This window comes from Pararge aegeria, chromosome 14 (genome assembly GCF_905163445.1).
Source record: "Pararge aegeria chromosome 14, ilParAegt1.1, whole genome shotgun sequence".
Lineage (NCBI taxonomy): Eukaryota > Metazoa > Arthropoda > Insecta > Lepidoptera > Nymphalidae > Pararge > Pararge aegeria.
The window spans coordinates 8,603,623-8,629,540 of NC_053193.1; the positions used below are offsets into that span (position 1 = coordinate 8,603,623).

General features: G+C 36.8%; 1 protein-coding gene across 1 annotated transcript; it reads left to right on the forward strand.

Annotated features, from left to right (window-relative positions):
* The first annotated feature begins 4,920 nt into the window (after nt 1-4,920).
* LOC120629459 (phenoloxidase-activating enzyme-like) lies at nt 4,921-24,356 on the forward strand. The gene is made up of 8 exons (XM_039898401.1): nt 4,921-5,054; nt 8,854-8,988; nt 13,994-14,007; nt 17,380-17,555; nt 18,374-18,632; nt 20,493-20,649; nt 22,228-22,406; nt 23,980-24,356. The coding sequence occupies exons 1-8, from the start codon at nt 4,921-4,923 to the stop codon at nt 24,354-24,356; spliced, it is 1,431 nt and encodes a 476-aa protein (XP_039754335.1).
* The last annotated feature ends 1,562 nt before the right edge of the window (nt 24,357-25,918 follow it).

A 25,918-nucleotide genomic window follows, 5' to 3' on the forward strand; every position in this document is an offset into this window, starting at 1 on the left:
TCTAAGAAAAATCATTGTATTGGAATTAGATATTATAGAGCTGCGTCGAGTAGTAGGCTCTAAGAGTACGCGCCCAGCAGTGGGATTTAGAAAGCGATTTTATTGGCTCTTTAAAAATAACATATTTTATAAAAAAACTCTCATCCTGAATAAACCTTAAGGTGAACTCAGTATAAAAGCTTCTCTGCATTGTTGAAATATAGCTAACTAAGCACTGTAATAAGCTTTGCGGCTTTAGCTTTCTCGTCTAGACGCAGTCAATTCGTGTCATTATCTGTGATTTTCAGCTATCATAGTAGATAACTGTCTCGTTGGGATCATATGTTGGACTTCGCGAATCGCGTGGTCTTGATTGAGGTTAGGCCAGAAAATAAATATTCAAATTTAAAAAATCTATATTATTGTAGCCCTATCACAGCCATTTAAGATGCGTTAACATACTTGTGAGGTTATGGTGATAACCTCGTTTGCCGCATCAAATCTAAAGCTATGAGGGTTCCAAACGCGCCCTGGTCTAAAAAGGACCCACAAAAAACAGCTGGGTAGTAAACAGGTAAGGTAGGTTGGGTTTTTACCAAACAATGATAACTCCCGGAGTTCCGAAATTCAGCCACCACCCCTTTGCCTTGAATCGCACGTTAAGCCTACGTCGGTCCCAGTTAAACTACTATTGAGATATTATTAAAATCCTTAAAGCCCACACACCCACAATGGAGCGCCGTGGTGGAAATGAATTTAAATTTTACCTCTATAATATGAAAAGGCATATTTTTTTTTTATACTACGACAATACACACACCGCCATCTAGCCCCAAAGTAAGCGTAGCTTGTGTTATGGGTACTATGATAGCTGATTAATATTTTTATGAATATAATACACATAAATACTTATAATATACAGATGAACACCCAGACACTGAAAAACATTCATGTTCATCACACAAGCATTTTCCAGTTGTGGGAATCGAACCCACGGCCTTGGACTCAGAAAGCAGCGTCGCTGCCCACTGCGCCAACCGACCGTCAATATGACCAGCATTGGGATATTTCTAGACATATACATTCACATATACAGTTTCCCTGACCGATTTCAGCTGCGGTAGTCAATCTCCAAAGGAATATTCCAGCAACGCGGGACATATTATACTAAATACGTATGTGCGTAAGCACAGCTGTATTCTCTTTTTCCTTACACTCATAGTCCCATGAGACAGTAACATCAACGCGTCCGGTAAGAGATCAAGTACTAGACGGATAGCCTTATGTTCCGAGGCAAACGGGTGAATCGCCGGTGATTTCCAAACTCCAGGCTTCTTTCCAACTTCCAACTAAAGAATGTCTTGATAGAATAAAATATATTCATTGGCCCGACCCGAGAATAGAACCAAGGGCCTGGTGATCCGCAGTCGAATATGCTCGCTAGACCAACAAGGCAGTTCAATAAATTTTCTAGATATTGTATCAAATGTGCGAAATGTGCTAAGACCCATAAAATATATAGAATGTTTATTCCAGGAATGTGCAAACGTAAAATAGGAACGTAATTGCATGCTATGAAAATAAAATGTCCGTCCGCATAAGCACGTTTAATAGTGTATGAGAGAAAACGTTGTAAAAAGTTAAGCCTTAACTGCGTCTAGACAGCTAAGCTAGATCCGCAAAGCTCATGATTTTGCTTACTTTGAACACGGATTTTGATCCCGGCACACCCCCTAGGAAGTCCTCCCCATCCTCTACGGAATATGGAACGTAACCGTAATGTCCGGACACAACTGCCTCAATGATCTAGTAATTAGCCTGTTCAACTTCGGATCACGAGGTAGATATGACAATTCGTGGATCTGTCCAAATAGTTGACTATAAGTAAAACATTTTTGAAGACCTCCCCCGGCGCAGCGGTGAGTGCTTTGAAGTTAAGCAGGAGGTCCCGGGTTCGATGCCTGGGGAAGGCAATTTGGTAATCTATAATTTCTTAATTTTCTCTGGCTTTGGCCGTGGCTAGTTACCACCCTACCGACAAAAACAACAAACAACACTGAATCACGACATGCTAAGCGATTTAGTGTTCCGGTGCGATGTCGCATAGAAACCGATTAGGGGTATGCCTAACATATTCCTAACAGGTTAGCCCGCTATTATCTTAGACTGCACCATCACTTACCACCAGGTGATATTGCAGTCAAGGGCTAACTTGTACAGGTAAATAATAATAATTAAAAAAAAAACAAGGAAGAAGAATAAGAAAAACAACGACTAAAGAGAACTGGACTTTCAGAATGGTTCACCTTATTTGATGAACTGACTTTAATTAACTTACATTATCACTTATGAATACGAATTTATGAATTTTCATGAAAGACGTTTGAGTCTCATGAAAATTCATAATTAGTATTTTTTTATAGCTTTAGCCTCCTTTATTTACACATTAACAACGAGCGTTTGTGTTTTAGCTGAGTTTAATTACAACCTGCAAAGGATTCCCTGCAAGAAAAATAAACAGAGTGAGTGCAAAGACGTTGATTCGTTATCTAGTTAAACTTAAACGGATCGCAGGCCGGTAGCTCCGCTGTTTATATTGCAGTAAACAGTACAGGCTACGTTATAATAGTCTTGAGTAATATAAATAAGGAACGAAATAGTTTAAGAGCACCGAAGTAATGGGTGAAAACATCTTTTGGCTGGTTTGGCAGCGACTGTCGCTGCCAAACCAGCTGCCAACCGCTGTCCTATTCTGCAAGGGGAACTGCAAACACCCTTAGGTTTGGGCACCCTTAGGTTAGATACCCACAGCTTCTAATTGACTGAGCACAAATGGGGGCATTAGGACAACCCAGAAATCTTTTCTATTTTTTAGTCATAAGTCCAAGCATATGGCCCACTTGATTGTGAATGGAAAATCATCGTCTATAAACAGGGCAACACTAAGCTGGACATACAACTGTGTCTGTAATTACACCAGCAACTTGCACTACGCGACAACTAGTTCTGCACTTAAGCAGCATTGCAATAATTCTGCTTTATGGCAGAACTAAGCATGGCGGTAGTATATCGATGGACGAGCTCTGTCACTAAAAGATCTACTACTACTATAACTTGCACATCGGAGTTCCTAGAGTCCCTCTGTGTGTTCTATAAACTTTGATTTAAGAGTTGTTTGGATTGCCACCATTCCTTTGCTCTGGCCGTAGACCTACCTCTCGTTGGCGAAAGAAATGTCATCACCATTTGACATTCTCTTATAATACATTTTATACCTGATAATTCCTGACGAACACTATCAAATCGTGAAACAATTTGCTTAAAATTTTCTTTCATTTACGTTTCACGTGAGTCAAGTGATGATGTAGTCTAAAATGGTAACAGTAATGGTAAACAGAAATGGTTACCCGTTATGTTACGTTATGGGAGTTATATTAAACGCATACCACTCATAGGCTTCAACGCGCCATCGTACCGGAACGCTAAATCTTTGTCTGTAGGGTTGTAACAGAATGCTTAAAGGGCGGATTAAGAATTACCTTAAGAGCCGGCATTAAATTAGGGGCGCCTCTAATGCTGCAGATTTTCATGTGCGTTGATGATCACTCAACATCGAGTGTTGACATGAGCTCTCTTGCCAAAAAAAACCTTACCTAGTGTCAAAGCTGCCTACGTTGCTACTTTAACGTTTAAGGTCGATCCCACATAGAAACTGATTAATAAGCCATTCTGCTTCTATTTCTACCCGACCATATTTACGAAAACTTGCAGCAAAGGTAGATTGTAATACCACATGTATTCGAGATAGCTATGTGTGGGTATCATATAATGCGAAAATATCAATGAATGCGTTAGTTTGCAACATTCCAGAAATTCCAAAGTAAGTGGGTGGGTGCGTTAGGGAACTTTAAATGCTTTACTGCCAATTTTGAGCTATGCTTTTGATGAATATTTCGGATAACGCGAATATTTTCGCTATATTGATATAGGTATATATTTTGACAAGCAGAAGGTTTATCTTATCTTTAATATAATTAAGCTGGCACATATAAATCGTTGCATATCATGGCGGTACATATAAAAAAAACAGTTAAGAATATTAAAGACGACTGTCCAATATTATACACTTCAAAAATTATGACTTATATAGGTATGTACAATCAGGGTTTTGAATTACAAATGAATTGACTTTTGAGCGAAGCGAGGTCTATCAGTAGTTATCTTCGATGAAATTTAATTTTGTCCTACTGTCCTTTTCTCAGGTAACTGCAGGTAACTCCGATTGCAGCAAACAAACCTTTTGAAAGCTCGATGGAGCGACTGAATGCTTCGTTCTGCACGTGTTCCGATGTCAATCGCAGCAAAAGCAATTTAATAAGACTTTGATATCTGCTAGCTACAATTGGTACTAACCTTTTTTTGACGCTGAGAAATGCGTTAAGGCTTTCCTGCTGGAGGATGCGCAGAACTGAGAAGCATCTAGCAAGGTATATGGGACTCGCTGCCTGTGGCCATTACAGCTACGCAGAAGAAGGCGAAAGGAATCAGATTGGCAGTGGGGAGGGTGTACCGTTCAGGGAGATCGCCGTCCAGGATTGCCTTTACGGCGCCTTATCATGACCATAACCCGCATTCTCCCCGGGACTGGAGAAACGTGTCATTAGGCGCGCGACACTCGTGGCAGATCGGTGAGCCCTCCTATCGATCCCGTGTAAGTATTAACCGAAACAGCCGTGTCCGGTAAGTACCTGCACGAGATGGTATGACAGCGAGACATGGCACTACTTCAGTCACCGCTTTAAGTCGCGACTGATGCCCTTCACCGTCAAGATGCCCGCTACTTCTCTCCATCTTTAGACCAGGACCTCCCTCCCGACGGAGTTTCCCAATCTCCTCAGGTCCTGTTCTTTCCCCTCGAGTTCTTATGATTGATGGGTAGCAATGCACCTGTGCAAGCACCTCAGCCTGCAGGTCCCACGGCAGGTCACGAGCCAGAAGTGTGGATGCCGTCCAAGACACAGTACGGTAGCGCCGGATCGCTCGCACCGCGATTACGCGTTGTGGTCTCCGCAGAAGTGGGTTACACTGCTAACCTACTCTGAAGTAACCTAACCTATCTGCGTCTCTATAATGGGGAATGTTCTGAAGAGTTGTTTAAGCTGATACCTCATCGCTGTTCTCTGATCGTACTATGCATCGTAGAAACAAATTTTATCCTCACCACATCAGTAGAACTTTTCTTCCACACATGCAAATTCGGACCGACTTCGGTGTTTTCACTTGATTTCAATATAGAATAATTTAAGGGGCTGATAAACAAGTATCTCAAAGACCAGCAACACATTAGCGGTTCCGCTGGTGCTGTTGAGGTTCATGGGCGGTGGTGTTCACTAAACATTACGTGACCCGCTTGATCGTTTGCTCGCTATGCATGAAAATCTATGTTTGCACTTGTGTATTTTCAACTGTCAACATTTAATTTCTAAACCAATCCTGAGTGCTACAATTCTAATGAATAAGGATTTCATTAGAAAACTTGACCCGAGTAGGTATCATCATCATCATCATCACATCAACCGATAGACGTCCACTGCTGGACATAGGTCTTTTGTAGGGAGTTCCAAGTTCCACGATTCTGAGCCGCTTGGATCCAACGGCTACCTGCGACGCGCTTAATGTCGTCTGTCCACCTCGTTGGGGGTCGACCAACGCTGCGCTTACCAGTACGGGGCTGCCATTCCAGCACCTTGGGACCCCAACGTCCATCCTTTAACACCCCTTGCCCCGCCGTTACCATAACCGCTGCCAGAGCCAGGAATAGCGGGGCCGCCGGGAACTAGGGGCTGTGGTTTTTTTCTCCTTCCCATTAAAGATATGCCAGATAATGACCACGCTGGGCAGGCGGGTTGGTCATCGCAGGGCTAGACTGATCGCCCCGGCGTCGCTGCTGCCCGACACCGGTCTGTGCCATTTGTTCAGCCTAGCCAATTCGAAGTGGTTATACCGCCACTTGTCGGTCGCCAGAGCCTCGTCGGTTAAACGGCAGGGTGCACCACGTGCAGGTGAGGTTGGCAATTTGGGAGGCTGACTGGTACTAGCCACACCCACTTACACCCCCCATCCGTATCCCACATACTTGGCCGTGATCGTCTAGTGGCCGTGATCGTCTAGTGGTTAGGACCCTACGTTGTGAGTAGGTATACAGTATTTAAAATCGTATCACTGTTTTCAAACTTTCTCTAGGTTTTTTATCGGGGTAAGCATAAAGTAAGAACATGGCATAACATTCAAAAGTCCTCCTTGGATACGCGTTATATATATTTTTTAGGGTAGACAGTGCTTCTGTGTCCGTAGGAAGTGCACGCCACTGGTACCTGTGTAGTTTGCTAACACGTATTACGATATTACCGCTACCAGCTATCGCAGTCACAATGTCGAAGTAAAGTTGCGCCGGAACTATGCACCCCAGACGAGACGGTCGTGAATATTATAACGTAACAGCGAACTATTCATTACGCGGATGAATAGTTTCGCTGGGAAGAGGGGTGAGATAACTTCCTAATTTGGAATTCCGTACATTAGGTGAGTAACATAATTGTAATCATACAATCTATCCATAGGTACGGTACACATTTCATTATTTTTAGCGGTCAAGATCAGTATTAATCAACCTTAATATTTGTATCCAACTGTTTTATAACTTGGTTGAAATATCAGTGTAAATAAATAATTAATAAATATAAATTAAATATTAAAATAGCATATTTCATTTTAAACCTAAATTTTATCTACTAAACAACTAAGAAACAGGTTCAGAAAATTAACATTGGAGGTAACTTTATAATTTTTTTCAAGTGACAAATTTTTGTGTTAAACTGTTAAAACAATTTAGTCATAAGTTTTGACAAAAATAACAATTATCGTAATTTCACAATGAAGAGCTATATATATAAATAAAAGTTCTATCAATCTTCTTAAGCAGCACTCAAGATCATTAGGGCTGGGTCGTGCTAGACGCTGCTGGCACCATTTAAAGAATTTCATTCATCATTTCTTCCTGTTATAACCACCACCTTTCAGTTCATAAAAGTAAGGTTATACTCCCTTTCAAACAAGTCGGTCAGTCTTCCTGACTATCCGCAAAACATATTTCTTTATCCTTTTAATTTCTCTTTGAATCTGTCAAGTAAACCGAACAAAAGTGTCAAGGAATAGTTCGAAATAAACCTGTCTCCGGAGATAATATTTCGTGTCGGCTTAAATCTTAATTGAAAGATCGTTTACTAGACGACACCAGGTTGAATCCAACTTAATGAGCAGATCGGCTCACTTAACCCTCAGGGAAAACAGTACATATTATACATTTACACACTATTGTAAAAAGAAGTTTTACATAAAAAGTAAGGTATAAAGAATAGTGAATATTAATAATTAGAATGACGACAATATTTTTTCTTTTTTTCGATTAGTCGATTGACTTTTAGTAGATTTTTGTAGTTCGTATTGACTTTAGCAGATATGAGTGGCCTTAAGTTCCTTAAGTTTGTACAGTATCAAGAACTTCTGTCCGCTTCAGACGTCTAATTCTTTCCACAAATGATGATAATGAGGGCATTATATGTATCATTTTACCCTAGACTTCCCCTGTAGAACGCTTTAACATAACTAGCATTTAAGTCTATATCAAATTGATGCTATTTTCAGGTATTTTAATGACAAAAATATATAGTAAGTGTAGTAAAACAAATTTCACTGCAGTATTTTTTATATTGTCCTTATTCCATCGTTATCATAATTTAGCCGCTTATTAAATAGTTGTTATAAAAGATTAATTAATTGAACTTTTATTTAATAAACAAAAATTACAAAATATTGAAGACTTACAAGTAAATTGTACGGGCGGTACAATACATTTTATAACCTTCCCCGTACGGTCTATCTCTATCAAAAATCGGACCGTAAATTACTGAGACTAGCGTTTTCAAACTTACAAAAAAACTCTACAGTTTTATAATATTAATAATACTTCAATGCAAGCTGCCGCCATTGCAAAAATGTCAAACCGGCGAGCTGTGAAGTGTTTCGGCTCTTTATTGTGGTCTCCTTATCAAACTGTATCCAGTTCTGCATACATTATAAACATTATATTAAACAAGATACTCAAAACAAAAATGTTTAAAATAAAATGCCGTGCAACTTATAAAAGCTTTTATGGTTCCATTAAGAGACTACAAACTGCGGCGGTCTAAGGTACCGCTGAACTGTGGTGACACATAAATCTCGGAAGGTATTCTTGCAGACCCACTCGAGACTTACGACTTTGAGACCGCTTTAATTTTCTAAACAGCAATGGAGATAAGTAACGAAAAGAGCACTTGGTGCTTGCATTATACTTTTGACACATCAAATTAGTCAAATATAATATTTAGCAGCGATTCTGTATTGTGAGAAATATTTATTTAATAAACGTGATTGAGTAAGATAAAGAAAAATTTAATTACATCGTCGCTAATTGGTGCATAAATGGAAGTAGGTATACTCATGTGATACATATTGTTGTTAAATTTTCTACGCTGTTTCCTCCAATCTCACACAAAATATAGACAAATCTTTTAAGGTGCTGGAATGGCGACCCCGCACCGGTAAACGCAGCATAGGTCGGCCCCCAATGAGGTGGACAGATGACATCAAGGGAGTCGCTGGGAGCCGCTGGAGGCAAGCCGCCCACAACCGTGGCTTGTGGAAATCCCTACAAAAGACCTATGTCTAGCAGTGGACGTCAATCTGTTGAAATGTTGATGATGATGATGATGATGATGATGATGACTTTAAGGTGCATAGTTCGGAGAACCGATGTTGATGATGGATGTTCAGATCCCAAGGTGCTGAAATGGTGACCTGCACGGTTAACGCAGCGTTAGTCGGAGGTGGACAGACGATATCAAACGAGTCGCTGAGCGCCGCTGGTAAAAAGCAGCCCGAGATCATGGATTTTGAAGCTCCCTACATGTAAGCTACGTTCATCAGTGGGCGTCAATCTGTTGGGTGATAATGATTATGACTTGTATGGGCACTGTTTCATCTTATGTTCCCTTTTGACAGCAGGCGCAGACAAAACGGAGAGTGTAGACAAAGCTTTATTAAGCTGCTTCTAAAATGAGCGGATAAAAATTGTTGCTCGCCTGGTGCTAGTCAAAAGATCATTGTACTGACGATTGTACCACACGGTGCAACGAGAGGGCAGAATGTTCGTACAAATAAAAACAGGACTGTGCTATAGCTAAGGCAGTCTTTCAGGCCGTTTGAATAGCGGAGTGTTTCAAATTACAGCCGGAGTTCTATGGCCTGTGAAAAGTGAAAAAATTCAACTGCGTCAATCTCTATATAAATATATGTGTGATGTGTAAAAACCATCTCACTCAAAGAGGGTTTTAGGACTCGTTTTTCTAGAAATCTCCATGACGATAGTTGTAAGTTCCCAGAGATAATGGCAGAGATATAATACTATTATATCTCTGCAATTATCTCATGTTCAGTATATGCGGAGCTAAGGAGGTCGGGTTCCAGGTTTATCAATAACACAGCAATAGCAAAGCAATAGGAGACTTAAAAATTCCGACATGGATGATTATTAAAATGAATTATACTCAGTTTTGAGATATAAAATGTCCAAATCAAATTCGCTACACCCCAAAATTCTACCTATATTCCTGTCACAAATTTATAATTCGTTTAATATAAACCAAGTCTCAATTTACTTTGATTTAAACATATTTAGTATTCGCAAATGGCTACATTTTTCAGCCGGAAGGATAAAATTTACTCTTAAAAATTATACAAATGTACTTAATCTTCTTTGAGCGCGTGACCACTTTCAGACGGCTCATAATTTCCCAGACAGTTGGCACATCGTTAACTTCTATTCACGCTACTACAACACTACTTTAATCTACGAAGCTAGCGTAGAATTATTCAAATTGGATATACTGCTCTTTATCCCATTTCTTATGTAGCTTGGCATTATTGAAGCTATATGGTAGTTAAAAGTCGATACATATGATATGTTATGTCTAAAGGATAGTATAAATCTCTCCTTTTTTTCAATATTTCAAGTTTTCTTTCTAATCCCTTTTGGTCATAGACTTTTTATTTAACTGTTTAGTGTTATTATGCTCTTTTCCAATTACATCGTGTTTCAGTGGAAAAAAGATAGTCGATATTTGTTTTTTAGATGAGAACAATAAACTACTCTATTTAGGAAATCCCGTATACTGCCCCACTACAAGGCACAGGTCTACTCCCATAATAAGAAGGGTTAAGGACGTAGTCCACCACGCTGTCCCAGTGCGGATTGGTGGACACCACACTCCTTTGTGAACATTATGGAGAACTGTCAGGCACGCAGGTTTCCTCAGGATGGTCTCACCGAAGTCGTGTCGTGTAGTCAAAGTCTTAACCACCGCTTTGCTTTTTGTACTCAATAATATATAAAAATAGGTATACCTACGTATTGGTCTGATAAAAAACTTTTTATTTCTTAAGAATTAAATTGCAGAGGCTCCCTATTTTCCTTCGTCAAAATATATACATTCTAACCAGGTGTACCTACTCTTCGGGATCTAAAAGGCTGGTTCCCCCATTTTCACAAGCCTCCGTATCGTGCGAGACCGTTGCATTTGTATAGGTACATATTACTCGAAATGCCCTTTTACAATTCATCTTTTATTCCAAATGTTTTACGTACACTTTAAATACTTGCAAGACAGTATTCTTACAAAAAATAACTCCTCTCAGCCAGGGCCGCGCCGCCCCTACGAAGTGTGCGGCGCACACAGGCGCCAAGACAAAAGGGGCGCCGCGCCGCCAGTGTATTTTTTTTATTTAAACTTACACAACAACATATTGTTTGTATTGGAGTATCGATAAGCAAGTCTTTACAATAGGCGCAAAGTATGCCTTGTAAATAACAAATTGTAAAACATTATATTAAAGCATTCCTGTAGATTCGTGATAAAAAAAGACGCTGCATAGGTTTGTACACATGCGCTGCCCCTACAATCGGCGCCTCACCTCTTTAATTGTTGACTCAAATAAACACTAATATTATAAATGTCAATGTAAGTTTGTTTGTTACGCTTTCCCGCAAAAACTTCTTAAGCGATCCTCATGAAACTTTGTACACATATTCTTGGAAGTGTTAGAAGTAATAAAGTACACTTTTTATTCCGACATTAAGCTCGGTTCCTTTGGGAGAAGGGATAAGTTTGACGATTGTACACCATAACTCCGAAAAATTATAACTCCCCCCCCACGACCCCTCCACTTCCCACACGTTTCCGCACGCAGAGAACAGGCAGAAGCGTTCTCCGTGATAAGACTCACCATCTACTGCGATCACCAACCTGTCAAGCCCAGCGTGGTGATTATGGGCAAATCGTCCCGTTCGGAAAACCCTTAAGTTCAGCTGCGGACTTATATAGACTGTTGATGATAAAGTACACGCCTAACCGTGTGATCTCTTGGATGCTTCACTTTGTTCACTTTGAATGCTTGTATAGTATTTTGTTGTTTATATCTTCTTCTTGCGGTGCCTCTCCGACTAGCGAAGGTTGGCAGTCAGCTTCGTAAATTCTTGTCTATCTTTCGCGAGGCGAAATAATTCTGCTGCACTCGCGATTCCAGTCCACTCTCTGATATTACGAAGCCAGGACTTTTTTCTGCGACCAACGCCTCTTCTTCCTGCAACCTTTCCCATCATAATAAGTTGAAGGAGCTCATATCTCTCGTGCCTTAGCACGTGCCCCAGATATGCAACTTTTCTGATCTTGATGGTGTGCAAAAGTTCACGCCGTTGGTTGACGCGTCGCAGAACTTCCTCATTGGATACTTTGAGAGTCCAACTAACTAACTAGTTGTTTATATGAGACTAGTTTTTTAGAGGGCGGCTTTATTATCACACTAATGAATCCTAGTTTGATCGATTTATCGCCCCCGAAACCCCCTGTATACTAAATTTCATGAAAATCGTTGGACCCGATTCCGAGATTCCAATTATATATATATATATATATATATATATATATATATATATATATATACAAGAATTGAAGAATTGCTAGTTTAAAGATTTAAGATATAGGTAGAGGTATTCACAATATAAAATTAGGAATGAAATACCTACTAAAAATAACTCAAAGACTTCCTAAACGCAATTGAAAATAAATCGAAATGTTTCGAATCGGCTTTATTTAGTTTATTTTAGAGTGCACAAACGGAAATAGCACGTGTTTGTGGCGGGAAATTAACTAGATAATCTGTTCAGAATATCATTTCCTTTCGTGGGCCGTGTTGCGCATTTTGCACCGAAGAGATTTCACCTCAGTGCTGTACAAATAGCTATTTATAATTTAATAACGTTGAACACTTTCATATTTCGTTGCTTTGTTATGGACGTTTTAATTTGAAACATCATAGATATGTACTTGTATACATTGAGGATACAATGACAGAAGAAAAAGAAATTGTAGCAACATATTAAGTACAAACACTAACTTTTTTATGGCAATTACTATCCATACTTTATAAATTTTAATTATTCTAGAACAACAATAATTCAAGTGTATAACAGGTATTTAGGTCATTTTTCTATCACGCAAACTTGGGGTGAAAATGTGGGTTGTAAAGACGAAAAATGGACAGAAAATAAAATTTGAAATTACGGGGGGCACGGCGGTGCCCCCGCCATGTTGAGCGCGAAGCAAACACCGCCGTACTATCCTTTACTGGAACCATTTTGCCGCATTTTAAGGCCCCTATTTGAGAAACTCTGGATAAGACCAGAAAGTAGAAACTTTCGTCATCCAGTAAGCTATAATAACTAACCTAAAATCCAAAATTTCAAGTCTGTAGGTCATTTAGTTCCGAAGTTAAGCGAAAGCAAAGTTTTGCATTAATGATACTCACTCACTCACTTATGATCATCAGAATAGAACTAGTACTTCCCATAAACTCAGAGGGCTGAAATTTGGTCGAAGTTAGGTTTTAATGGCCACATAAAGAGAGAACTATAAAAACTAGGACTAACGAAGATCTGGAGTACCTGGTGACCCTGATTAGAAAACACAAGAGCCCAACCAAACTAAAAGAAATTGACTTACCGCCTTTACAACAAATTTTAAACATGATAGGCCGCTTCATTCGATGTAAAAAATCGAAGGTCTGTAGTATCTGATGAAGAAAAACTGCTCCTAAAAAGAAAAAGAAAATATCAAATAAGAAAATCCAATAAAAAAATCAATATGCCCAAAAAAAGAAGAGCAGAAGTCAGCATTGTCAATGCTGAATGCATGTGTTGCACAATCAACAACAGCCTAAAATTAGACACTAGCGTCCAATTACCAATACCAGTGTGGGCTTAACAAACACATGTAGTTACAACAGATATACCATTACGTCCAAACAAAATTGACTTGTACCCACTGACGTATAAAGAATGTTAAACGGCCAAGTCACACAACATTAACTATAATAATAAAAAAATCGCAGTAAGGAATCTTAGAATTGGCACAACTTTGTCTCGATTTCATTACTTTTAGAGATAAACAAGCACCTCCATCGAGACTTTGCTAGTTTTTTACAGAATGTTTTTGGTGGGAATTCATTTATATTTTAAACATACCTAGACTTAGAATGAGTTACATGAACAGAAAAGAAAATCTGAAAAAAATCTTTTACATCCTAAACGTAGGGTTCATGTAAAGGCTAAAGTAAAAACAGTAAAGGCTAATAATAAAAGGATAAAATAGGGGATGTAAGGTCCAAGCTCAGAAATATATATTTTAAATATATATATTTTCCCCATTTTATATTTCATATGGTAAACGTTTAGAACATTAAAGGTAAAAAAATTACTGTCAACTGCTAAATGGAATGAAGTGACCATCCGCCTGTTCGATAAACACTTTTAGTCCAGTGTTTTTTTTTATACGGTTTCTGTATGTTATTAATTCTGCAGAGAAAATTATACAGGTAAGAATAGCACATACATAATACTTCTTTTAATCACGGGACTGTGTGAAATCCGGAAAAAAGAGCGGATGATTTCGATGGCAACGGCTTATACTAATATAATTCTTAGGATATCTACTACATCAAATAGCAATAAACCAAACTCATATTTTTAATATTTTAAACATCTCCCATAATTATGCGCATAAAGGGATCCAATTTGCTTTGATAAATCATACCGATCAATTTGAATTTCAATTATTTAGGGTCTTCTTTTTTTACATTTATTTTGTAAGCCGAATAAATAAATAATTTAATTGATTATTAATGTATGTTAAAAATATATACTAACTCAACAATATAAATGTGGATACGTGTATGTTCGGTTGATATACTTACCAACCGAAAAAGAAATCGAACTGAACGAGATGTAAACTAATCTAAATTTAAAAAAATCCACTTTATATTACCAATGTGTTAGTTATTTAAAACACATAAAAAAGTTTTTTCTATTATATATTTTAAAAAATCACAATATTTAATAGCACTGTTAATGAATTGTATAGTAAATACAAATTATTAGGCTTATTAGGCTGTAAATACAAATTATTTATTTAAAGTAAATTATATAACTGCAAGTAATAGAAGCCATTTTTTTTCGTTCCCTTTCGCCATCCTTTACAAAATGTAACATTGAAAAGAGAACGGAAAAACTGTTTCAGCAAGTTGGTTGTTTTGTATGGTGTTTCAATGAAGTACCGATAGGATTTATGCAAAACTTAATATACAGTACACCACAGTTTTCGTTTAAGATTTTTTTTTTTTGCAATCCCTCCATACGGATAAATTAGAATAGGTAATAATGAATTCACAGTAGTATTAATTTTCAATAAATTGTATATCATCCTATTAGTGAAGCACCCATATTGAGGGAGCTGTATAATCCGCCACTTCGTAGCGGCGGCCATCTTAGACCGATTTTCATCAAACATACAACACTTTCGAACAATTAACCATTCAAACAAAAAAAAAATAGGCGCATTCATTCGCGAGCTACGATTCCACACATCAAACTTATAGCACCCCGTCGTTTATGCGTCGGGGTTAAAAACAAAAAATACGGCGAGAAAATATTTTGACAAAAGGTAAATAAAAAACTACATTAAAGGACTACCTACAAACTGGATTTTGTAAGTCAAAGCAACCCAATAGTGAAGTCCATTGTTACAGGACAAACGGTCAAACCGATTCAATCCATTGTGTCAACGAAGTGAGACTGTTTCGTGCTAATTGATTTTCAGCTCCTGTACCCTTAATGTGAGTTAACTCGATAACTATGATGGTTTTCGCGGGTATCGGTAGGTATTATTCATGTGAGTATTGATATTAACACTTCATATACTTTAAACGAGCTTTATGTATATTAAATTTAAAACTCGTTTCACTGATCTACCGATTTCATATTTATTTATGAAATCTGCAACAGCGCTGGCTGTATCAGCTGTTTTTGCTATCCTACGATAAAAGGTAAATACTCGTACAAAAATCCAGCAATTTCTTATTAAATAACTAAGGTAAGCTTTAGACGTTTATTTACCGTTCTTACCTATCGTAAAAGAGATGAACCTGGTACAAGTACCTCAAACTTTAGATTGCTGAAAAATAGGACATCGAATTATGATGAGGATGATAAATGTAATTTTATATATTTCTGGATTCAAGTTTATACTTAATTTATAATAACTGATCTGTATAATAATATAAAATTAACAAACTGGAGCTTTATAGCCAAAGTATTTTTGTGGGATTATATTCTGGGATAACAAATGGTTCACTGGAGTTTTTATAAATTGAAACACGTAACAGGCGTAAGTGGCGGACGCGCATTAGCTTTCTATGTTTCCACGATATTTAAATAAAAATCAATTTAAAACTCGTACTAGAAATACTGTATCTACGTGAACGCTTACTTTGTTTTAGTTTTCGCGAGTACAGCTTTGAAATTCCCTTTGAGAAACTTGACAGGCGATCAATTTGAAGCTTATATACCTATGAACACTATTTTGATTTGACCCGCACATTCGAATGACCATTTTCCCCTGACGTTAAAGAAACCTAGTAGATAACAAAAAAAAAAAAAACTTACTACAAAGAAGTTTAATGTTTTTAAGAAACTCATGCGAATCTTTACTTGATATGATTTTCTTTGTTTCTCGCAAAACACGGGGAAGCAGGCAAATATCACGTATTTTATTACCACCACTGTTACATCGTTTCGCGCCACACCACCACATTATTTACATATCCAGGCCCAGCGACCAGAGTGTAAATTTTAAGTAAGCACATCAAAACACCTTAGCATTTTGTTATATGTAATAACAAAATGCTAATCGTTTTGACGTTTGTTCAGTTTTAAACTTACGCTCAGGACACTATGACTTTATTCCGTCCGATTTGTTTATTTTACTTATTAATAACAATACTATTATATTATAATAATTGCATAAAGCAATTAGTGGCCAATACCCATTAACCACAACCATTTCTGTTATCAGATGACAGTTACATTCTAATATACAGACATTTGTTAATAGGCAAATTATATTGATATACTAATAATTAGTCTATATGAAATATTCAATCAGGGAAGTCGGAATAATACGTGTTTTCATTTATTAATGTTTTTAAAATGAGGAGTTGTGTATTTTTTTGGATTAACATTTTGTTTGTGATTGCCGTTAAAAAAGGTAAGGCTTCTAAAGCTGATCATTATAATATAGAACATCTTTTAGGTTTCACTTTTATGACTGATGTGAGTGATGTGAGCTGGTTTTAGTATTTGTGGGCTTCGGTTTTGACGTTATAGTGCACCGCAACCTCTAAGTATGAAATTAGTTGGTACTCTCACAATCGAAGAATACCGAAACGCTGAAACTTTAGAGAAAAAAGGACCTTATCGTTTATCGTGATGGTTTAAATGCTCGAATTTCGACAACAAGTCTACAACTAGTTCTTTTGGCAGAACGTCTAATGATAATCTTTGGCTCGTCTATAAAATGAAGGGCATAAGGTCAGTTTGCTATAGAGTAATAATGTTCCGTGTGCAAAAGCGTCGACACGTTTGCAGGCGTAAACAACCAAAGGCAATTTCGTACACGAACGAATCAAAAACCCGTCCAATAATTTGAACTTCATGATAGTACTAGAGTTTCATTAAAACAAGACAATCGTATTTATCCTTAATGACTGATGTGTACTAAACTGAACTAATTGATCTTGTCTGAGGTCTTTTACGCGTTATCTCTTTCACTAGAGCATCAAATTCAACATAATGTTTTGTATTACATTTTACTCACTCATTTGTACTAAAACATGGTTCTACCGCTTTTTCAGAAATTGCCAATAATTGTAAAAGTTGCGTGAAAATTGATGAATTGAAGGAAAGTTGGGCAACTTTCCTTCAATTGAATAAACATGAACAACAAAGGTCGGTGGAACGAGTTTCTTGTAAAAGAAAAGAAGATACCGATGGAACTACGGATTTTGGTGTTTCAAATATACCCAATGGGGTCTGTCTAAATATTTTCTATATACTTTATGGACGGCCGTTTGGCGCAGTTTGCAGCGACCCTGCTTTCTGAGTCCAAGGCCGTGGGTTCGATTCCCACAACTGGAAAATGTTTGTGTGATGAGCATGAATGTTTTTCAATTTCTGGGTGTTTATATGTATATTATAAGTATTTATGTATATTATATTATTCATAAAAATATTCATCAGTCATCTCAGTACCCACAAGCTACGTTTACTTTGGGACTAGATGGCGATGTGTGCGTTGTCGTAGTATATATATAAACTTTAAATATTAACTAGTACTTACTCCGTACTTATAGTTATATAAAATATTAACTAGTACTTACTCCCATAGTTATATAAAAATTATAGGTAAGGTTTTAAAAAATGAACAATGGTACCAATTCCTTTGTATTGGTATAAATTGACATTAAATCTCTTAACTAAAGCTAGTGCTTTAGCGAAACTTAAATCGTCACACCAATAGATCCAATATGTACAAACGTATTTAAAGTGTATGTTAAGAACCTTTACGTAAATAAGAGAAAAAAAGCACTGAACTATATAAAATTTAATATATATTTTTTATTTTTTGGAATGTACTCGCTCGGTTCGGTAGTAACGTGGGTGTATGTATGGATCCAAAAATTGTTTGGTCACACTTCAACTGAGAACACCTTTGAAATGCTAGAGCGTGACAAAGGACTAAATAACTAAATTATTTAGAATATTGGAAATTAATTAGACTAATGGTAAAAATGCAGCAAACATATTAGACAAATGCTAATGACTAACTAACATCATCACATTTTCCAGGTGTGTTGTCCAGAGCTAAGAAGCAAATCCACTAAAATTATAAATAAAAGATCACCAAACCCAGATGACAGAAGTATCATTGATGACATTTGGCAATATCCGTTTCCTTTTGAAGATGAAAATGAAAATGAAAATGAAAATGAAAATGTGTTTACAAGACCAAATTTGATGGACCAATGCGCAAAGCAACAAAGCTTGCTACCCGATCCTGAAACCTTATGTTGTGGCAATGATATTTCAGGCTCCAACACGCAGAAGGGTATGTATATCGTAACAACATGTGGAGACTTTCAATCTGCACTGGACCATAGTGGTGCGCTACTGCCTTAACCCTTCTTATTCCGAGAGGAAACTTGTGTCCTGTAGTGTGCCGATTATGGGTTTATAATTATGATGACGAATGAAACTTCTTTCCAAAGTATGCGTAGCTTGTGTTATGGGTACTATTATGACTGATGAATATTGTTATGAATAATATACATAAATACTTTGAATATACATATAAACACCCAGACACTGAAAAACATTCATGCTCATCACACAAACATTTTCCAGTTGTGGGAATCGAACCCACGGCCTTGGACTCAGATAGCAGGGTCGCTGCAACCTGCGCCAATCGGCCGTCAAATTATGAAGAGGAAGGATTTATTTTATTTGTTTGTACCCATTTGGCTCCGGAAGTACTGAACCGATTTTAAACATTTCTTCGCCAAAAAAGTTAAACTATCACAAAGCTACAGTATATTAAAAAAAAATGTAGGTGGAGATAAAAAATTGTTAAAATATAACCCAAGGAAGCAAAAATTTGCCGATAAAATTATAAAATTCATTACTTGGCTTGCGCTGACAAAAAACTTTTGATGATACATAATGTATTCAATATGTAGTACCTACAAAAAAGTCCGCGAGGTAATATATCTAACTATCTTAGTTAAATTATAATAACGCTTTAAAATTTTAAAAACTACCAATTGACATCTTGGAGATCTCTTAAAAAGTTCAGAGTTTGTTTTAAACGTAAGCTTATAGAAAAGTCCTATTATAGTATAAAGGACTACGTAATCGCTAAAAAAGCTTGGGTGTAAATTATTGCTTTAACCAGGTTGCTCTTCTAATAATTTTAAATGACATTGTGAGATGGTAATAACAAAAAAAACACCCGGCTAAGTTTGTTGTGGGCTTCTTCTTAGACTAGGACGCGTTTGAAACCCTCGTAGCTTTAGTTTTAAGTTTACGAATGTGGTTATCGCCATCATCTCACTACCGTGTAATTCTTATGTACGCATCAAAAGTACCACCTATGGGCCGGGCCTACTTGAATAAAGATATTTTTGACTTTTGACTTTTTGACTTAATTAGATCACCGGTAGAATCGATAATGTGGGGTACATTTGTATCGCAGTATAAATTCTTATTCAAATAAATAATGTTATCATCAAGGGTTGAAAAAGTTCTATTTTTAAACATAAACCCGATAGTTTTTACAAAATTACACAACTTAAAATATGATTTAAGAAGAAAACCAAACGCGGACGATGACGGGGGTGTTAAATAAGCTTATACTTACCTATATGGATTCTTTATATACAAAGTGTAACGTAATTACGAAATACTGTTGAAGGGTGAATAAGTATATTTCGTAAGGAACCACTCTGAAGAAATATTAAATCAATAGAAGCATATCTATTTTTCCATTCAAAAAAATTCAAAACATTCTCAGTGTTTACTTAAAATGACCTTATTGAAGATAAAAGAACGATACGTGCATAGTACCTACGCTACGCGATGCGTACCTAATAAAGTGACAGGTGTCACTTGATTTTATTTTTGCATGTGGCGTTAGGGCTATAACTGTTGACTTTCTGTAAAAACTATGACAATGATGATTTACTCTAAAACTATGAACGTTTTGGTTTCACAGATAAGTCTCAGAGACAGTAAATAATTTAGGTACCTCTAAAGCAGTTGAAGTATTATTTCGTCTACACGTTGTATAATGCACAACCTATTGCAAAGCAATAGTAACTAAACACTTTGCAGTATCTTTTTTAGTAATGTATATTTTTCAGACCAATTTATTTTTCAGACTTAAATTATTTAAAAAAAAATATTTTATCAGGTGGGTCTGAAACATTTCCATGGTTTGCGTTTCTACGAACGACGATGAAAACTGATATAATCGACCATGTGTTTACTTGTGGAGGTTCTTTAATAAGTCGTCGATATGTGCTTACTGCTGCACATTGCATCTTCAGACAAGGACTTAAATTAGATCGGTAAGTAACTATTAATATTATGATAGTGCCTATAATAGTAGTTGCAACTGCACAAGTAAATCTATTTTGTTGATCAACCAACCTTTTTCGTGGGTAAATCCGCATAGCATCACCGTAGCAGGAGGAACTGCATTGGATATGTTTGGACTCCTCATACAGATTTGCCACAGTGTCCTAACGGTCGGCGTAAGCTAATTTAGACCTTCCTCTGGGCCCTCAGAAATATTAACATACCGTGGAAGGCATTGCGTCTTCAAAATTCAAAAAATCCAAAATTCCAAATTCATTATTTTCAAGTAGGCCCAGTTTATAAGCACTTTTGAAACGTCAAGTCAGTCTGTTTGTAGTGAGTCTACCATCGGTTCAGAAGGCAGATTCTCAATAGGATGCTCTTTTTCAACATCATTTTACAGTTACAATCTTTTAAATCTTGTGTGAGATGGGAGCCTGCTTCCAAGCAGCCCTGTCGTTAAGAAATTTATAAATCGTATAGTAATCACGATATATTATATGTGTTTTAACACAGTGTTTAAACTAATGCATTGGCAGGTCCAAAATTACCGTGGGAATCATATTATAAAAGCATATACTCAATCCCACAAATGGCTTTTGCAGCTTTCGCAAACGATATGCAGATGTCACTAACTTATGTCCATTTCGAGTAAGGCGGTTATTTATATCCACTTTTCGTTTATGAAGAGTAATTTTTTGTCTTACAAATACTATATTGTTATAAATATATAAAGGTCTTCGAGGACTCATCTGCGACCGGTGACAGGTTGGACGCCTGGAGGTCAATCTCAGGGGAGGTTATTATTATTATTATTAAACTCTTTATTTGTATACCACAACATTAATATATATAAAATATAATAAAAACAAAAACATATCGAAAGAAGTAGAATACAAAGGGCGGCCTTATCGCTTAATAGCGAACTCTGCCAGGCAACCTTTGAATTAGGAAAAAAAAGAAGAGGAGAATAGAATGCTGGTGGTACAAATTTTAAAATACAGGTTGCCGGTCATGCAGAAGATATGGATTGTATGAGAGCACGCAAGTTCTCTTTTATCCGTATTTATGAAACTATTTTGTTTTTGAAGTTGGGAATGCATTTACGCATACCCCGGCAGCAGCGAAGAAAATCTTAGCAGTTTCCGAAAGGCTGAGACTTGCTGGTCAGAACAACCAATAAAACACAGCAGAGACTTTAAAGTTATACAGTGACGCCAGGAATCACTTGCACGCTAAAGTTGCAGTGGTCAAGCAACCCTGACCCAACTTCGGACTGGTCTGTTTATGAGATCAAAACCTTTACTACCACCTGACTATAATCATTACCTACAATTTGAAGTTTAAAACGTAAGCTTGTTAGTCAAAATTGAAACAGTGTACCTAATCGAGCAAGGCTCTATCAGCTTATGGTTAGCCCGCACGTTGTCTATGAAAAAGTAACATTTTAATCATGATTACATTGATCATATCTACGTGATTGTTAGGCTACGGAGACGTCCACTGCAGTTCTCGGGTGGATGAATGATGAACACTGAACAGCTAATTTTGTAAACGATATTTTTCAGAATCGATGTAGCACTTGGAGAATTTAACAAGTATTGTAATTTGGAAATGGAGTACAATCCTGATTGTACGGATAGCTTCTTCACGTCTGCTGCTGAAGTAAAAGTTCACTCACTTTTCCACAACGAAAATCTTCAACATGACATAGCACTCGTAAGACTTAAGGATTATGTATCAACACGTAAGAAATTGTTTTATATCTATTAGTTAAATATTTCAAACCAAACCAAACCAAACCAAAACCAAATCCTTTTATTTGCATAAAACATTGTAGGTATACATGTTTAGTCATAATATATTACATGCAAATCTTAATTTAAACAAACTCATTCATGTAATAACTAAAAAAACATTAAAATAAACAAAATCAAAATAATCAAAATAATCGGCTGAATATATTAAAATTTCATTAATTTTACTGTATGGAATAATAAACATGGAATGTCAATTAAAAATAACTAAACTAATAATTATATTTTATTATCCAAGAAATTATTTCAAAAATGGCAAATCTTTAATAGCCATAGGCAATTTGTTGTAAATCAAAATCATATTATGATAACAAATTTTAGAACCGAGTCCTGTTTTACATGGTGGGTAGAATATTTTATTTCGGTAACAGGTATTGAAAGGTACAATATTTCCGCATATTTCAAAAAAATCACTTCTGTACCTTTTTACGAAGCATGCTGATTCTAAGATGTATATACCTGGCAGCATTAAAGTACGCTAGCAGTTTCAAAATATTAATTGCCACGAGACCTGATTATTTTGTCATGTTAGCCTCAATAGAAGGATGGTCATAAATTTTCCCGCATTAACATACTCTGTTGCAATTTGCTGTCTGTAATTTATAAACAATCGGATTTTTCAGAATTCAAATTGTTATCTACTAGATACATAGTAAATAATTTTACTAGCTGCCACCGCGTGCGCTTAAAATTTATTTGCCTGGACCTAAAACTAAGTCATGACTTCAGAATGAAAGCATTCAAATATAGCAAATGCATTTTGTTTTCATTTTGCGGAAAAATGTTCAAACGGTTACGAGACTATTAATGAAAGTTGAGCCAAATATACAAACCGACAGACACACTTTCGCAATGAATATTGTCAGTTGCAAACGAATGTCCCCGGGACCTACCACGGTTTCAACTTGTTATCACAAATTACTACTAATGATAAGGATGGAAAGATGTGTGACCTAGCTAAAATCAGCACCAAAATAGGAAATAGGGCCCGTCACCTTGCAAATTCGTCATTTCACTTTCACATTCGTCACTTTCGACGGATTTCCCCATGTAATGAGCCCTTTACGATGCTTTACTATCTTACTAACATGCAAAATTTACCTGCCAAACTACATAAAGTCAAAGTCAAAGTCAAAAATATCTTTATTCAAGTAGGCCTAGGTGGTGGTAGCTAGGTAGGTGGCACTTTTGATGCGTACATAAGAATTACACGGTAGTGAGATGATGGCAATAACCACATTCGTAAACTTAAAACTAAAGCTACGAGGGTTCCAAACGCGTCCCGGTCTAAGAAGAAGCCCACAACAAACTTAGCCGGGTGTTTTTTTTTTTTGTTATCACCATCTCACAATGTCATTTTAAATTATTAGAAGAGCAACCTGGTTAGAGCAATAATTTACACCCAAGCTTTTTTATCGTTTACGTAGTCCTTTATACTATAATAGGACTTTTCTATAAGCTTACGTTTAATACATATTAAATGAAGCATTTTTTCATTTTCAGGATATACACCTATATGCCTCCCAACTTTTAATGTAGAGTATATGGACTTTCCGGATCTAGAACTAGTAGTAGCAGGCTGGGACATGGGTCACGACAGTAATTTTAGACAGTATACAGTCGTGAACTATGTCCCTCGGCTGGAATGCCGCAAATTTTACCAGTCCCTTAAAGAAAGGCACCTATGCGCAGCCGGACGTTATGGCGAAGATGCACATGTAGGCGATTCCGGAGGACCTCTTATGATGTTTTTCAATGGAAAGTATTATCAGATTGGATTAGTTAGCGGGAAGAGTGCAAACTTTAGCGGAAAATCAATACCCTTACTATATACAAATGTACACCTTTATATTTCATGGATTAGGGAAAACGTAACTTGAAAGTAAATACTTACTTCAGTATCATGGTCTATTTATTGCGATTTATTAACAACGAACTAACTTAAACGAACCCCGATGATACCATTTAAAATTTCATAGGCAATTCTTTGCAGCTATCGATTGCGCGCAAATCGCAGCAATCCCAAACTGCCGTCCACTCACACACATGCAGTGGCGTGCACAGGATTTTCGACCAGGGTAGGCATAGAGCAGGTAGAATCCATAAAGTGTAAAATTCCTCCTCCCATACATACAAATTTTTGGATGAGGATTGCATTTATGCACGCCACTGCACACTTGCTATCGACTGCATTATAACTCATATGCATCGAAACGTGGCATGTAGGTATTTGTACATATGGCTGTTTGTTCATATACCTACATCGCAGGCGATTGTATAATAATATGATGTATTTATGGACCCCCCCTGAAAGCCTAAACTACTTTTACATATTAAACGGGTGTTTTAATAGCATTATTCCCCTAACAACACCTTTAACTTACGCTTTATTTACATAAATCTAATGTTTCTTAATAGGTACTTCATTACTGTAGGTAAATTAAATTCAAACGTATTTAAATGTCGTGATCTCGAATTGAAGCTCCCATAATTACGTAATAGCTATTACGCTCTTATTACATTATTTCAGGCACGTCAAGGAATGTCATATAAAACTGTAATTTCAAGTTGATACTTATATTTGCTATATATTTTCTTCCACTGCCTATTCTATTAAAAGCAGTACACAATACATCAAAGCACTTAAATGAGCAAACACTATTATCAGAATGTGGCTGGGGGCGCGCAGATTTCCCCTGAGAGCCCTTCTCTTTAAAAGTGTCGGTGGGATGACCGCTATTCCGTGAGCGGGCCTTTTAAATCATGCCGAAAGACAAAAGGAAGATCTAAAATGAATTTCGGTACAAGTGTATGGTAAAAGTTTATGGTAACTTAAACATTTATGCTACTCGCAAATGAAGTACTCTTGTTGTTTTTATTATATAAGTAACAATTCATCTCCATGAAATATATGTTTTGATACGATCTGCAATTGCCTGGTTGATCGTAGGCCAGGCAAAAACTTAGGAGGTTAAAAAAATACCATTAACAGCCCGAAGTTAGGGAATCCCACCCGAGTGCTTCAGAGAGCACGTTAAGAAGGCTGCCCTGGAGATAATAAACCATAAAGCCCAAATACCCTCATTGGAGCATCGTGTTTCTATGCTCCACAACTCTCTTTTCTATGAGTTATGTGACATGTGCCCAGCAGTGGACGTTAAAATGCTGATGATAGGTGCTACCTATCTGCAGTTTCCGCATGTAATATATCCCTATTTCCGTAAGAACCTACTTAAGTTATGAATACAAAAATTGAGCTTTAAACGAAGAAAAAACATACTTTAAATATTGGATAGAAGCAGGCGTTACTTTGCGAAATTCCATGATATATTATTAAAATTAAGCTTAAAATGCTCTAAACACTTACTCAGCGAAAATCAGGAGAATCTGTAGGGTGTAATTTATAATTTATTCAATCCTTATACTCCACACCAAAGCAGAT

Excerpts from the sequence above, each read along its gene's own strand:
- LOC120629459 (XM_039898401.1), top strand. The coding sequence starts at position 4,921 with ATGCACCTGTGCAAGCACCTCAGCCTGCAGGTCCCACGGCAGGTCACG. Across the intron at positions 18,633-20,492 it reads AGGCTCCAACACGCAGAAGG|GTGGGTCTGAAACATTTCCA; the intron begins GTATGTATATCG and ends ATATTTTATCAG. Across the intron at positions 22,407-23,979 it reads TAAGGATTATGTATCAACAC|GATATACACCTATATGCCTC; the intron begins GTAAGAAATTGT and ends TTTCATTTTCAG.